The 16,886-nt window shown below is 31.8% G+C and overlaps 1 protein-coding gene across 1 annotated transcript; it reads right to left on the bottom strand.

Moving 5' to 3' along the window:
• Window positions 1–7,036: 7,036 nt before the first annotated feature.
• LOC118055008 (probable disease resistance protein At1g61300) lies at window positions 7,037–11,481 on the bottom strand. Its single transcript, XM_035066799.2, has 2 exons — window positions 10,826–11,481; window positions 7,037–10,510 (listed from the first exon to the last, which is right to left on the bottom strand). Exon 2 carries the CDS (start codon window positions 10,492–10,494, stop codon window positions 7,213–7,215), a length of 3,282 nt encoding a protein of 1,093 aa, XP_034922690.1. The 5' UTR covers window positions 10,495–10,510; window positions 10,826–11,481; the 3' UTR covers window positions 7,037–7,212.
• Window positions 11,482–16,886: the final 5,405 nt, after the last annotated feature.

The raw sequence follows: 16,886 nt of genomic DNA, 5'->3' as shown, positions 1-16,886 counted from the left end.
TGTAGTTTCTTGATTTTTGATTTTTGTGTTGTTTTTCCTGTGATTTTAAACCTCATATTTTTTTTCTATTGTAGTGTTTTTTCATATAACCTAGGTCATTGTTTAAAAAGTTAACATGAATTATTTTTTTTCTTATTTTTTTATATTTATTTTTTTTTCTTTTTATATAATTATTCTATTCTTTTTAATTTTTATTTTATTAACAAATAAGATTATTGAGATGTTTTGAAAATATTATGAATATATAATTATATAATATTGACAAACGTTCATCTTTCGCATTGAATTATTGTTTTTTTTCTTATTTTATTTGTTGTCAACCTCATTAAATTAACTAATTTTATTAAATTTTATTAGAGCAAATTGTCTATATATTATTTTTAAAAATATATTTTAATATTTTTTATAATAATTGGTACTTGGACCCGCCTAACTAGTATTACCTGTAAACATATCATGTTATGCCATCCATGTCACAAACTCATTTAAAGCTTGACGCATTGGTCAATTATTTTATAATTTCAGTGTTTTGCGACATTAACAATGAAGTTATTGATTGAAGCATTGGTCTTAGTGTCTTTCATGGCGAAGACTTCCCCCATGTGCACTCAGGTCAATGATGAACAATTGTAGGGTTCTTGGTTATTATGCAATATTTTTTTTTGTCGCCAAACCTGACTTTTTAAAAATTTAAAATTTAATATGTTTTTAGTGTTTTTTAAATTATTTTGATGTGTTAATATTAAAAATAATTAAAAAAAAATAAAAAAATCATTAATATACATTTTGAAACGAAAAAATTATTTAAAAAACAATCACAACTACATTACTAAATAATCTCTTATAATTGTTGGATTGTGGGATTTGTTCTCATTAATTTTTTATTTTTTTTTATTTTAGTTTTTTATCTATTAATTTTTTAATTTTTATTTGATACTTTTATTTAAAATTTTAATCGCTTTCAATAAAAGTTGTCGGTGGTAAAACTCACTCCGAAGCAACATGTGGTTCAACGACAAAAATATGAGCTCTTTCTTTTCTTTTCTGTGGTCCCCACCTTTAATTTCTTTTATGGCAAGACTTTTCCCCATGCGCAAGCAGGTCAATGACGAAGAATTGTAGGGTTCTTGGTTATTTCTTCTGGTCCAGAAGTCTCTGCCGTGTAAACAATCTATGGGTAGAAATTAATGGCAAAGGGAAGAGATGAAAGAAGAAGGACCTTCAAAATCCTTCTATCCTCCCTGCAATTCCTTCAAAATTAGAGTACCGGATGTTAAATAATATTTATATAGTTTTATTTATTAAGAATAGAATAGTACTTTCAGTTTAATCTATATATATATTTTATTTGTATTTAGATTAAGATTATAAAACTTATAATATAAGATTATTTAGAATTTTAATTTTTTTTATATTTCATCTTAATTATTTCAACTGGATTGCCTAAATATAAATATAATGAATAAAGGGTTGGATTTGCAAAATTATTTACACATTTTAATTTGTTGATCGCCATTTTCTACTGTATCATCGACGTTCTTCCTTCCTCCAACCATTTCCAGCACTAACATACAAAGCTGTAAACATGTGATTTACAGGAAACATTCCGAAGTTCCTCGAAAACACTTTTATCCTTGGAACACGTTTATTTTTATATTGAATGATTACTTTTTTTTTCCGTTTTATTTATTGTAAAAATAAAAATATAGTTCCATAATATTTATAATTATTCTATTCTCATTGAATCATGCTAAAAATAATTGGCCCGTGGCGCGACATCCTAACTAGTCTTATCTATAAACATATCATGTTATGTCACGTACTTATTTAAAGCTTGACACATTGATCAATTATTTTATACTGATTGGACGTTTAAGAGCCGGTCAATTTATTTTATATTTCAGTGTTTTTGTGACATTAACAATGAAGTTACTGATTGAAACATTATTTGTAATTTGTTTTTATGATTTAAAAATATTTTTAAAATTTTAAAATTATTTTTTTACTTCAAATTAATATATATTTTAATATTTTTAAATTATTTTTAATGCACTAATATTAACAATAATTTTTAAAAACTAAAAAAATATATATTATTTTACTATATTTCTAAATAAAAATATTTTAAAAAATAATTATAATCAAACTTTCAAATAAACTCATATAGTTGCTTTCATGACAAAGACATTTCACCGTGCGCACTCAAGTTAATGATGAAGAATTGTAGGGCTCTTGGTAATTACACGTCAATGAGTTGTTTGTGTCCCAACATTGGAGGTGCCATCATATTTTTTTCTTTTTCTTTTTTAAAGATGTGAGCACGATAACGTGTGATTATTGAATTGTCGCTGATTGTTTCCTTATTATTTTTGATATTTTATTTTTAATTTTTTAATTTTTTATTTTATTTTTATATTTTATATCAAGATTTATTTATTTTCAGTTTTATTTTTTAATTATAATTTTTTATATTTTTTTATTTCAGTTTTTATTCTATTAACTTTTAATTTTTTTATTTGATACTTTTATTTAAAATTTTAATCGCTTTCAATAAAGTTTTGTCGGTGGTCAGACACACCGACGCAACCTGTGGTTCAACGACAAAAAATATATGGTCTTTCTTTTTCTGTTTTTTTCCATGATCCGCTACCTTTAATTTCTTTCATAGCTGATCTTTCCCCATGCTTACTCAGGTCCATAAAGTTTGGCTTTTCCCTTTTTCGTAAAAATACATATTTCATCTTAGAAAAAGTTAAAAAAAAATAATAATAAAGCATGCATTTGAGGTATTTTTTTTCCTTTTACACTGATCATTTTGTAATTATCATGATAAATGAGGGATATTTTATGTATTTTTTACATTGAAATTTTAGTTTTTTAATTAAAAAAATTGATGGCATGTATACATCATGCACCAATGAGTTGGTGGGGTCTATACCATTTGAATGACGTGTGTGATATTTCTTTGTAGCCGAACTTGACCTTCCAACGTGTCTTTGAAAGTGACATCATGTTTATTTTTTTATAGTGTGGCACGTGATGATATATGGTTGTTGGATTGTTGTAGATTGTCTTTTTATTTTTTATATTTTAATTTTAGTTTTTATTTCGTTCTTATTCTTTATATAATGATTTTATTTATTTTTAATTTAATATTTTAATTATAATTTTTTATATGTTTTTTTTTTCATTTCAATCTTTTTTTATATTTTTTTTTTTTTTATTAAAATGTTTTTTGATTTCAATAAAAATTTTAAAGTGGTAAGACACTCCGCAGCAACCTGTGCTTCAACGATAAAAAAATATGAGTTCTTTTTTTTCTTTTGTCATTGGTTCTCGAGCCACAAAACAAAGAATCTTTTTCCTTATGGAAGCATTGGTCCACCACTCTTAAATTTTTTCACAGCAAGACTTTTCCCGCATGCACCCTCAGGTCAAAGATGAAGAATATTTGTAGGGTTCTTGGTTATTCCTTCTTGTCGAGAAGCTTGTGCCTTGTAGCAATCAATCACGGTATTACAAGGATGAAAGAAGAAGGATTAATGCCAACCTATTCATCTCGTTGTTGATCAACAAGGAAGGAACTTGATAGAAATAGACCCTTGATATTACTATCCTATCCATCAAAATCCTTCTATCCGCCCTGCAATTCCTTCAAAATTATGAGTTACATTGATTTTCTTCGCAATTAAAGTAAGTTAGAGTACCGGATGTTAAATAATATTATTTACACATTTTAATTTGTCGATCGCCATTTTCTGCTGTATCATCGACGTTCTTCCTTCCTCCAACCATTTCCAGCACTAACATACCAAAGCTGCAAACATCTGATTTACAGGAAACATTCCTGAAGTTCCTCGAGAACACTTGTATCCTTGGAACACAACTTAGCCATCCCAAAATCGGCGATTTAATTTGGGATTGAATTCGTTGTCAAGCAGGATATTCTGTGGTTTGATATCAAAATGGAGGATTTTTTTATTTTTGATTAACGTGGATGTCTGGACTAGTTTGCGTGCACCTCGACTAATCTCACGGGTCCTGAAGTTAATGACCATGTAAGCCTCCAGTTGTTATCATATATGCAATTACAGGGCTCGAACCTGAGATCATATAAAGAGCAAACCTCTTAATTCTAAATTTTTACCACTGGATCATCTTCTAAATGGTTAAAAAATGGAGGGTTCTTTGATCACGCCCCTGGTGAAGATATTCAATCCCCTTGGCTATGCCTATAGCAATTATTCTTTATATATATATATATATATATATATATATATATATATATAGTAATTGACCTTTTTTTGTTTCATTTTTTTTATATTCATTTTTTTCTTTCTATACAATTATTCTATTTTCATTTAATTTTTATTTTATTAACAAATAAAATCATTGAGATATTTTATAAATATTATAAAGATATTGTTTTATAATATTAACAAACATTTATTTTTTTATATTAAATCATTATTTTTTTTTTGTTTTATTTATTGTAAAATAAAAATATAGTTCCATAGTATTTATAATTATTTTATTCTCATTGAATCATGCTAAAAATAATTTGGGCCGTGGCGCGACATCCTAAGTAGTCTTATCTATAAACATATCATGTTATGCCACATACTCATTTAAAGCTTAACACATTGGTCAATTAGTTTATACTGATTGGGACGTTAAAGAGCCGGTCAATTATTTTATATTTCAGTGTTTTGTGACATTAACAATGAAGTTACTGATTGAAACATTATTTGTAATTTGTTTTTGTGTTTTAAAAAATATTTAAAAATATTTTAAATTTTTTTAATTTTTTTTAATTAATATATTTTTTAGTGTTTTTAAATTATTTTAATGCATTAATGTTAAAATAATTTTTTATTATTTTAATATATTTTTAAATAAAAATACTTCTAAGTTAATGATGAAGAATTGTAGGGCTCTTGGTTATTACGCGTTGATGAGTTGTTGGTGTCCCCCCACATTGGAGGTGCCATCATATCTTTTTTTTTTTTTTTAATGATGTGAGCGCGATAACGTGTGATTATTGAATTGTCGCTGATTGTTTCCTTATTATTATTTTTATTTTTTATTTTATTTTTATTATTTTTATTTTTATTTTTTTATATTTTATATCAAGATTTTATTTATTTCTAATTATAATTTTTTTTATTTTTTTATTTCAGTTTTTATTCTATTAATTTTTAATTTTTTATTTGATATTTTTATTTAAAAACTTTAATCACTTTCAATAAAGTTTGTCGGTGGTCAGATACACTCCGACGCAACCTGTGATTTCAACGACAAAAATATATGGTGTTTCTTTTCTGTTCTTTTCCGTGGTCTGCTACCTTTAATTTCTTTCATAGCTGATCTTTCCCCCTTGCTCACTCAGGTCCATAAAGTTTGGCTTTTCCCTTTTTCGTAAAAATACATATTTCATCTTAGAAAAAGATAAAAAAGAAAGCATGCATTCAGGGTATCTTTTTCCTTTTACGCTGATCGTTTTGTAATTATCATGATAATGAGGGATATTTATGTATTTTTACTTTGAAATTTTAGTTTTTTAATTAACAAGGAAGGAACTTGATAGAAATAGACCCTTGAGATTACTATCCTATCCATCAAAATCCTTCTATCCTCCCTGCAATTCCTTCCAAATTATGAGTTACATTGACTTTCTTCGCAATTGAAGTAAGTTGGACTGGATTCCTAAATATGATGAATAAAGGGTTGGATTTGCACAATTATTTACACAGTTTAATTTGTTGATTTGATACATCTCAAACATACTAGACCGATAAGTTTACACATAATCCATGAACGTATCTCACAGGTCACAACAATTTCCTTCGTTATTGCTCACTAATATTTATTACTGAAAAGAGTAACTTAACAGTGGTCTCTAGGGTCTTTTCTAGATGTTTTGGGGCAGTTTATTGGGGGTTTTTTGTGGCCATAAATTAACTTTAAGTGATGCCTAATCCTTTGATCTCCCACCAACAATCTTTTAGCAATATTTTGTTGAAAACGTGTACCTCTGATCTTACAATTTTGTTCTTAGTTTTATTGTCTTCATTTGTATTCTATCATTTGAGTTTTCAGACTGGTAGGTAAACATAAATGCTTCTAGCAACAATTTCTCTAAGTTTTTTTTTATTGAATCTATTGAAGAGAATTTCAAGAATTTAATTACAAAATTTATATAAACTCTTGTATTAAAAAAATCAGATTATATTATAAAATTAATTTTGTTATTAATACTGTGTTGAACTCAGAATTTGTGATCTAAATGGTTAATTTGACCATGGTTTTGAAGAGTTTTTTTTACCTTTTTTGATTCATAAAATCCATATATCCATAAAATCTTCTAAATGAATAATAAAAAAGAAAAGAAAAGAAAAGAGAAGAGAGGAGAAGAAAGAAAGGTAAGCTTTACAACTGAAGAGACATTATCTGCACTGGCGTTGTAGACTGTCGAAATTCTGAAATGTTAATTTCTATGTAGGAGGTAAATAGCATAAAATAAAATAGCATGACATCATACCTTTACTAGGAGGTAAAGGTTTCCAATACCACAAATAAACAACAAAAGTATAAACAAAAAGTAAATTTTAAATTTTTTAAAATATTTTTGAACCACAGAAATACAGACAGTTAGTATTGCATTGACATGGTCTAGATATGACTTGCCAAAATAATTTTCAATTGTCGATGCTCCATAGAGTGTTTAAGGCACAAGCCACTCTCTCCCAGTGAAGCAATGATTTTTAGTCCAAGTTATCATGTGCGTGCTTGAAAGTTTTTTTGTCCCGTAATTGCAGCAAAATTTGAATTTTGCACCTAAAACGATCGATAGCAAAAACAATCTGTAATTTTTCTTGCAAAGATCTGTAAAGTAATTATAAGATCTGGACTTGGATTTAGAACTAGAAAAATCTTCTAAATGAATAATAGAAAAGAAAAGAGAAGAGAAGAGAAGAAAGAAAGCTAAGCTTTACAACTGGAAAAAACATTATCAGCACTGGATAAATATGAAATGTTTAAGTTAAGTTGATGCTGAAATTCTGAAATGTTTATTTCTATCACTCCTTACATAAATTGCGTGACGTCATACCTTTACCATGAGGTAAAGGTTCCAATACCAAAATACAAAACAATCCCTAGAAATCATAAAATCCTAATTTCATCCCCGGAATAATAGCAAATGACTAGAAATCATGGAACATGCTCAACTGTGTTCAACAAACTTTCAGGATCTACTTCAATTTTCTTAATAGAACGGGAAATAGTGATCGGGATCCTCGTTAGCTGCGGGCAATCACCCACAGTAATTTCTTCGAGAGAATCGCAAAGAAGTCTTCCAGAATAAATGCTATTCAAATTTGGTAATTTCTTCAATACCAAAACCCTCAATTTATCAAATGTACGAAAAGGAGAGGAATGCTCATCACTTCCCATTATCTCCTGCATGTTGTAACAATCTTCGACTACAATCACTTCCAATCGGCGCAACAACCATGATTTTGAAGTTTCATTATGTATCAACCAAGGAGGGAGCAGCACCTTCATCCCATGACATTTATGTATCACCATCTCTCTGAGATTGAAAAAGACTCGCTCTGAAGGTGCTTCAAAAACGGTTTCTAAGATTATCAAACCATCAAGGTGTAGAATCTCAAGCCCATACCCTCCAAATACATATGATGGACATAAGCTTCTCATGTTTTGACAACTCACAAAAACTACTTTTGTAATGAAGCACAGGGACAGAGACGTTGCATTGTCAATCATGAGGTCATAAAACCAAGCCTCTTTAATTAACCCTAACTTCGATCTTGTATAATTTAGATCTTCGAGTGCAGAGAAACAAGGTCGTCCTACAGTAACCTTGAATGCACTTATTGAAAATCCCCGTTTTTGGAAAACTATGAAATCATCTAGATCACGGAAGTTGCATTCCAAAGTTTCCAAATGATATAATGTGGAAACTTCATCTCCTCTAACTGAGAGAACAACTTCAGATTTCTGATGAAGCTTGAGGAACTGTAATTTTGAGAGTTGGGGTAAAATACCCGACCGTAAAACACGCACCCCACTTCCATCAAGATTAAGATACCTGAGATACTCCAGCCTTTCCATTCCCTCGGGCAAATCTTCAAGTCCAGTGTAACTGAGATCCAACTTCTCCAATGCCTTAAGCTTTGCTAATGATGGTACATAACTCAGCTTTGCACACCATCCCAGCAACAATGCAGTGAGTCTCGTTAGATGAGAAATAGAATCCGGCAACTTCTCTATATCTGTGTCGGAAAGATCAAGAACCTTGAGTCCGATGAGGTGCTGGAAAAAATAATCCTCGACCAAATTCAATTTGTAGTTTCTGCACAACAATAATGTTGAGAGACGGGGGCACGTTGGTGAAAAGCCTGTTGGAATATTCTGGATTCTATTTTCCATGAGTGAAACTCTTAACAGATCCTCTCTCCACAATCTTACACCGGGTAATTCTGTTAGCTGTGCACCTGCTTGAACCATAGCCCCCCCACTTTCGTTCAATATTTTCGAAGCCATATCCCAAATCAAATCATGCATCTTGACATATCTGTAATCTTCATCGTCCCTGGAACCTTCTAACAAGCTGGCATCTTCAAGCTGATCAAGCATGGTATGGCCCCTATCAAATCGTGCATGCCTTCCCATTCCTTTGACTATACCCTCGTCAATCAAATACTCTATCAAGTCCTCTCTCAAGATGATCTTGCCTTTTGGAAATAGTGTGATATGTAAGAAGCACTTTTGCAGTGCTGAATAGGTCAACTGGGCATAGCTAAATTCCAACACTGGAAATACTTTGGCTTCCATCTCACCTGGTCCATCTTCTGATCTTCTCAGTTTTAGCAATGCATCTCTCCAAACATATTCAACATACACTCCCTTCATGCATCGAGCCATTGTCACGATTCCAAGAGGCAAACCAGCACACTCCTTCACAATAGACTCTGCGATCTCAGGATAGGGTGCACCACCTGCAGGCCCTAATCTGTATTTGAACAGATCCCAAGCCTCACCCTCAGAAAGAGGCTCCACTTTGATTATCCTTTGGCAATCCATTTTTCGACATATATCCTGTGATCTCGTTGTGAGAATCAACTTCCACCCGTCTGTTCTAAGAGGTATTCCCACTTCATCAGGAAGAAAATGATCCCACAAATTATCAAGAATTAAAAAACCTTTTTTTTTCACATTCAACTCTGTCAACAGCTCCCCAGTTCTCACCATCGCATCATTTTCATCCAAAGGTTTTAAATCCAAAACCTCAGCAATGCGACCCTGCAATGCATAAATGCTAAAATCTTGTGACATTGTAATCCAACGAACAGGATGAAACATGCCTCGTGTCTCGTGAAGCTGATTATAGATGTGTGTAGCCAAAGCTGTCTTTCCCACCCCCGGCATCCCCCAGATGCCAATGCATGAGACCTCATCATTCAACAACCCAGACCAGACAGCATTCATGTTTCTTTCCATAGCTTGGCCCACTAGCTTTGTTGTCGGCAATACATATCTTTCAGTCCTACGTTTCTTATGCACAGGTCTTTTAGAAGAGGGTTGTCTCTCAACAACAGACTGCATCAATTCCGGACTCGTGGTCAGTCTACCAATTCTTAACTCAAAATCCCTTATTGATGAGGATGAGATGTTATTCAAGTTCATTTCAAATGACTGATGTGCTTGCTCTGTTCTTTGTACTCTAGTCTCGGGTTCATCTGGCATAAGAACGACAGGAGCTCTAGGTTCCTCGACAAGCTCAGTCTCCCCCCCAATCAGAAGACCCTTCCGTCCTCGTTCATCCGAAAGAGGTTGTTCTTCTTGTTCCATTTCTAAGCCCCGCAAAGCAGTTGAAGCTGCATTAATTCCCTCGTTATTGCTTGAACTTGGCACACTCTTATCTACAGGCATTTTAGAACAGCTTCCTCTCTCAGTAACAGCCTGCATCCATTCCCGACTCTCTATACTATGAAGAGTGATGTTATTCGTATCCGTTTCAAATGCTTGAACTGCTGGCTCTATTCCCAAACCAGTCTCAGGTGCATCGGGCATAAGCATGCTAGGAACCATGGTCTCCTCAGACAGGAAAAACTCGCCCCCAGTTATCCCATCCATCCATGAAATTACCTCATCCAAACGAGATTGTCCTTGTTGTTGCATTTCTAAATCTTGCGCAGGATCTGTATCTGCAGTAACTATTATATTATTGCTTGAACTTGGCATGCTCCTGCGCATTCTGCCAGGAAGCTTATCAAACGCTGCTCGTTGAACATCTGGAGTTACTTTTTCACAAATTTTAACACCACCACCTCCAACTCTTGCCAGATGATATTTCATCCTTGTAGTGGAAGTACTTCCAGCCAATGTCTTCTCACAAAAAATGCACTTCAATAAACCACCATCCACTTTCTCAAAATAACTCTGAAATGGATCACTTCCTCCAGCCATTTTTTCTTCTGTGTCCCTACATACAGACATAACAAAGAACTTTCAGAATATTGAATTAAAATGGAACTTGAACTAATTGAAAAAAAGAAGAAGCTAAGTTTAAGATAAAAAGAAAAATTGATTACAGGTGTTTCACTGTCTAAACCAAAGTCAAGTTAAACCACTCCAAAGATCAAAGTGTTCTTTTCTTTTTACTTTCCCAATAATTCTACAACTGGTCATATCAGTAATTTAATAACCAGTATGTTTCTTTAGCTTAGAAGAATCAAAGTACATGAGTTGGAAAACAAATGGTATGAAATTAGAGCTAAAATTAATCAAACTTAATTACCTGAACAGCAGATGCAGCAAGATGTTATCCAATTATTTGATTAAATCAGAAGAAAGAAGATGGACGGGGGAGAGTAAGTGTGTTGGAGACGCCGGACGCGTGATAGAGCTTCGGCTTGTGTGGTTGTGGATAAGGATAGATTCAGACAGTCAGAGAAGCAGATGACAGTGAAAAAAAGTAAAATGGATTTCTGTCGTTCATGGATGTCATATGGACATGCTGTTGGTCTTCCAGGAAGCGGATCCGGCGAGGGGTGCTCTAGTGAAGGCGTGGGGGTAGGCGGTTGCTGATGATAGTCTCCTCGTGTGATGGACAGCACGCCAACTTTGCAAACGATGAGAAAGAGCACGATCCACCACAAAACAGCAGAAGAGAAAGCAGTAGGCCGAGGGAAGAAAAGGGAGCAGAGTCGACCAAGAGAGAAGTAGAGAGCGGTATCTTCACAAATGGAGAGGTTTGTGTTTTCTGTAGGTGGTAGAAAAAAGAGACAGAGGATGAGAGACAACAGAGAGGGAGAGTACCTGTTTGTTTGCTGGTTTTTAAAAAAAGAGTTAATTTCCAGAAATAACAATGAAGTTACTGATTCAAACATTGGTCCACCACCCTCAGGTCAGTGATGAAGAATTGTAGGGTTCTTGGTTATTTCTTCTGGTCGAGGAGAAGTCTGTAACAACCTATCACGGTATGAAAGATGCACGTATTATAGGCTCCGTTTGTTTGTAGGAAAGTAATTTTCTTTTGGAAAGTGAATTCCGGGGAAAGTAAATTCCTGGAAAGTGAATTCCGGAAAAGTATTTTCCGATGTTTGGTAGTATTATGGAAAATGAACTGGAAAATACTTTCCAGTATTTGGTTGTGTTATGGAAAATGAACTGGAAAATAATTTATTAATGAATTAAATTTTTTTTCAAGTTTATCTAATATATATAAATATTTAATCACTTACAATTGTCATAACCCAATTTTTGACCTTTTTATTTTATTATTTAAAAAAAAAAGATGATGAAAAATAAAAATAAAATAAATGAAGGATTAATTAAAATTTGGGTTAAGGGCAACATGATTGGAAATTTAAAGATTTAATTAAACTCTTGACTAGTTTAATTAATTAAATCAAAGGTTTAATTGGATAATTGATTTAATTAAAATTTAGATTATTTTAATTAATGAAATCAAGAGTTTAATTGAAGAATTAATGAGTTTAAGGAATTAATTCAACTTTGATTTAATCAAAAACCCACCGCTTTGCATTTTAATTAACTGCTACAGTGCAAGTAATTCACTTGCTACAGTGCAAGCGAATTATAATTCACTTGCTACAGTAGCAAGTGAATTATATCATTGCCTACTGTGGCAAGTGAATTATATCGCTTGCCACTGTAGCAAGTGAAGGCGTGCGCTACGCATGCCGAAAGGAAAGTGTTTTCCTTTTCTAACAGAAGGAAAACACTTTCCTTCGAGCACGTTATTAATTCTAGGTGGATGGAATTCAGTTTCCTTTCATTATTTTCCTTTATCGTCGCCAAACATAGGAAAAGCAGGAAAGTGAATTCCAGGAATTCACTTTCCTGCAATCAAACACGGCCTAAGTCTCAGATGGTACAATTCAAGTTGCCATTTTGATATTAAAATAACACATTTCCAGGCCTTATATTTAATATTTTTATGCTAAAAAAAAAAAGAACCTTAGCGTATCACAGCCACCTAATTAGTATTACCTATAAACATATCATCTGATCCCATCCCATACAATTTCACCTGTGGAGTGTGATGTAGTAAAAAAGAGTATCTAAAAATTAAAGTCGTAGGTTGTTGAGTCTTGTCATGCTATTGATGAAGAAGTTACTCGTTTCATGGTGCTCACTAAATGGGTGAGTTTATTAAATTTCTTAGAGCCAATTACCTGTGTATTATATATTTTTTATTTTTTAAAATATTTATCTTCTTTTAATATTTTTATTTTAAGAAAACATGTATCACAAGTCACCTAACCTAACCAGTCTTAACTATGAACATATAATCTTATTAGAGAATAATATAAATCATATATTACGATCTTATCTAATAGTTTAAATTATTAGGTTGATATAGTTCTTTAATATGGTATCAGAGCTTTGATTACCAAGTAATCATGAGTTCGAATCTCATAATCCCTATTTATTTTGATAAAAATTATGCACAAGATAAAATAAACTTATGTAAGTTTGAAGCCCAAAAAATTTTCACTTGAAAAATGTGTTAGAAAATAATATAAATTATATCTTAAAATTTCATTTAATAATTTAAATTATTGAGTTGAATTTTTCAACCAATGTTATCCATCTCCTGTCACATATCATCTCCTTCACTCTGATGCAACCTGTGATCAATTATTTTATATTTCAGTGCTTTGTGACATCAACAATGTCATGTTACTGATTGAAACATTGGTCCACCACCTTTAATTTCTTTCATGGCAAGACTTTTCCCCCAATGCGCAAGCAGGTCAATGATGAAGAATTGTAGGGAGATGACAGAAGGAGGATGAAAACACATGATCTCTCTAGGAATTCTATGTACAATTAATGCTCGATAATCAACTTCTTTTCACGGTTAAAAGATTAAAGAATTAATTTTTATTATTAATATTTTTTTCTCTTTAAATAGAGAATGGCTTTAAATTAATTTTTTATTTATTCATAATTTATTTAAATTATATTAAAGAAAACAAATTTCCAGCGCAAAGCACAACAACACACCTTTTCATTTATTTTTTCTTATTTTGTTTCTTTAATCTAGTTTTCAATTATATCTCTTTTTTTTAAAATATGTTAGTTTAACTATTTTTAAATAGTAATTAATCTTTTGGATGGGTTTTTAAATTTCATAATATCTCAAAGGGATTATTGTAATTTATTTATTAATTTTTTTTATAACTAGATAAGTTATATTTGCATTATATGTTTTTAATGATGAAAATAAAATGTACTTAATAACCATAATAAACCTTCAAGTCTTAAAATGTACTTAACGACCCTCGAGTCAATAACGATAAATTATACGCTTCTTAGTTATTTCTTGTTGATAATTTCGCATCCATCACAACTTCTAGTCTCTTCTGCATAGGATAATTTAAGGAATTAGCACACAAAATTAAAATAAATAGTGCAATGACACAAAAGCAAAATGGTTTGGTGAAATAATACATTTTCATCTTGTCGTCCTTAGAAATACAACATTTACTAAATGTTGTTATTCCAAAGCACTATAAGATTATTGTGATGCTTTAGAATAGTGATATTTAGTAGATGCTGCATTTATGAACCGCAAAAAGATAGTTGTCATGCTCAACAAATTGACTTGTTCATAATGGTTAGTGAAACTAGTTGAATAGTTCCGAAAATAACAAGAAAAATCACAAAACTATCAAAATTAGGGGGTCTCGGTGATATTTTTTATGTCTAAAGATATAATGTTCATATGGCACAGTAAGGTTACCCTAGGTAAAATAGCCTTCAAAAAATCTTATAAAAATTTGAACGCGATCCAATAGTCAAATTAAAAGTTACGATCTTTTTGAGATGTTATTTTGATCTGGCATGACCGTACCTCCTCTTGGGCCTAAACATGTCTTATTAGTCCATAAATACATTTGTTAGGCCATTCAAGTAATGTTTTTAAGGAAAATTCTCATTTAGTTATGGCAGACCCACACCTGACTACTTAGAATCACATGTTATCGCAAGTCCGATTAAAATAACTTTTTGAGATTTCTTAGTCTACAAGTTGGACAAAGATGTATATTTTGACTCATAAAACATATTTGAAATAAAAAATTAATTAAATTATGGTTTTGTATGAAACGATTGATCAGTTAATACATCTAGATTAAACAGGTCGACTAGAAGATTTAAGTTTCATATTGTTGTGCCTCTGAAGCGCGACATTTACTAAATATTGTTATTCTGAAACATGACAACTATCTTGTCATGCGTTTGAATAGCGACATTTAGTAAAATATCATACTTTTGAAGCGCGACAAGTTGAAGGTAAGTTATTTCATCAAAATTTTCTCAAACGGTGTTATTCCTTTAAATTTTTAAGTTTACTTTGCTAATTTGACAAAAAAAAAAATTCCTTTGCCATAAGCTTTAAGAGTGAGACCATGTAATTAAAATTCACTTAATAGATACTAGTTTTCTACTAATTCTATGCAATCCAAACAGTTGAATTTTTGAATTTTTAAATATTTTTTATTATAAAATTTAAAAACAGTTCAGTTTGGTTTTAATTTTAAATTTTTTTTAAAAAATCAATCCAAACCAAATTATATCAAACTGAATCAAAACAAACCAAATAAAATTTTTTTATAAAAAAACTAAAGGTATGTATAAACTAAAAACTCATTAAATTAAGGTAGTGTTTGACATTATAATAGTATTTTTTTAATTATATATTTTTTATTTTTTAAAAAAATTATTTTTGATATCATGACATTAAAACAATCCCAAAACACTAAAAAAAATTAATTTTTTAAAAAATATGGTGTAGCCGCATAAACAAAACCGCCTCTAAAAATGGTTGAAATTGCTCAACTAAAGGTCCATTAACTCAAAAAAATAATATTAAAACAAATCAAACTAAACCAATTTAATTTGGTTCTTTTATTTGATTCAATTCAAAAAAAAAATTAACCAAAATTGGTTGGGTTATATATATTTTTATCCAAACCAAACCGTTTGAAATAATGCTCACCCCTAATTATTATCGTGTATTTAGTGCAATGCTTGCTCACTCACATCTAAATAAAACGGAAAAATTGGATCCCACATGTTTGTGAGTGGAGGAATGTCAAAGGGAGGAGCATCACACTAGATCGATGGAGTAAATAAATTCTCATGCAAGGACGCGTGTACTACAGTACTGTAAAAGACTCGCCCATCTAAGGACTTCATGAGTTTTCTGAAAGGCCAAAACTACATCAGCACATGCAGATAAAATCTTAGGACGAGTGTGGAGATGATGAATTATTCATCAGAAATGGTTACGTGTTTGTTCTTCTTTTTCATTGTCTTCCTTGCAGACCATGGAGCAAGCTTGAATTGCACAGGATCATGTGGAAACCGTGGCCCTGACATCTGATTTCCTTTCCAGATCAAGGAAAAACAACCAGACCACTGTGGATATTGTTGGTGGGAGAAACCACTGGTTGTAGCTTTGAAACACTCAGAGGGGATAAAACACAAAGTTTTATTACAAAAACAGAAGCTTACAATTAATACACAATCTTACAATACACGCCCTCTCTCTCTATATCTAGTGTTTCTCTCTTCTCTCCATACATTTATAATAACCTTATCTTAGATGCCTATTTATACACATATTCAGAACAAGAAAATTCAACCGTCATGTGTGAAGGCGGTTGGCGGCCAATGGTGTGAATGCGGCTAGGCAGTGGTAGCTGGTGGCTGGCGGCTGGTCGGTAACAGCTGGTGGCCGGTTAGGCGGTGGTTGCCTTCCTTGACCTTCTAGATTGAGTTTAATATTTAACATATCTCCCCCTTAAACTCAATCGAGGGATGCCAAGCATGAATACTTCTCCCTTCAATGCCTTCTTTCTGCTTGTAGCCTTTATCCACTAATCTGGCTTTGTATCTTTGCACTTCTCCTTTTGCATTCTTCTTCTTCTTGTAGACCCATTTGACACCTATTGCTTTCTTCTTTTCTGGTGGATAAGTCAGCTTCTAGGTATCTTTCTTCTCAATGGCATGTATTTCTTCATCCATTGTTTTAATACATTTTTCTTTTATGATAGCTTTATTGAAGCTTAATGGGTCACTATCTACATGGAAACAAAACAAAGTTGTATCTTCCATGACTTGAGTGGCATCGTACAGCTCTTCAAGATTTCACATCCTTCTTGGTCCTTCTGATGAGGATGCTGAGGTGGTGTTGATGATGATGATCCTGGTGTGTTCCTCCTGTTGAATACAAGGAATCTGTGCACCGGACTTTGTGGTTCAGCTGCTGGCATAATCACCAAACTTTGTGGTTCAGCTGCTGGCACAATCGGTTCTTCTGC

Source organism: Populus alba, chromosome 17, assembly GCF_005239225.2.
Source record: "Populus alba chromosome 17, ASM523922v2, whole genome shotgun sequence".
In the NCBI taxonomy this organism is placed as follows: Eukaryota; Viridiplantae; Streptophyta; class Magnoliopsida; order Malpighiales; family Salicaceae; genus Populus; species Populus alba.
Note: the sequence above shows the minus strand (reverse complement) of the source record. Positions and strands in the feature narration are given on the sequence as shown.

Excerpts from the sequence above, each read along its gene's own strand:
- LOC118055008 (XM_035066799.2), bottom strand. The coding sequence starts at position 10,494 with ATGGCTGGAGGAAGTGATCCATTTCAGAGTTATTTTGAGAAAGTGGAT.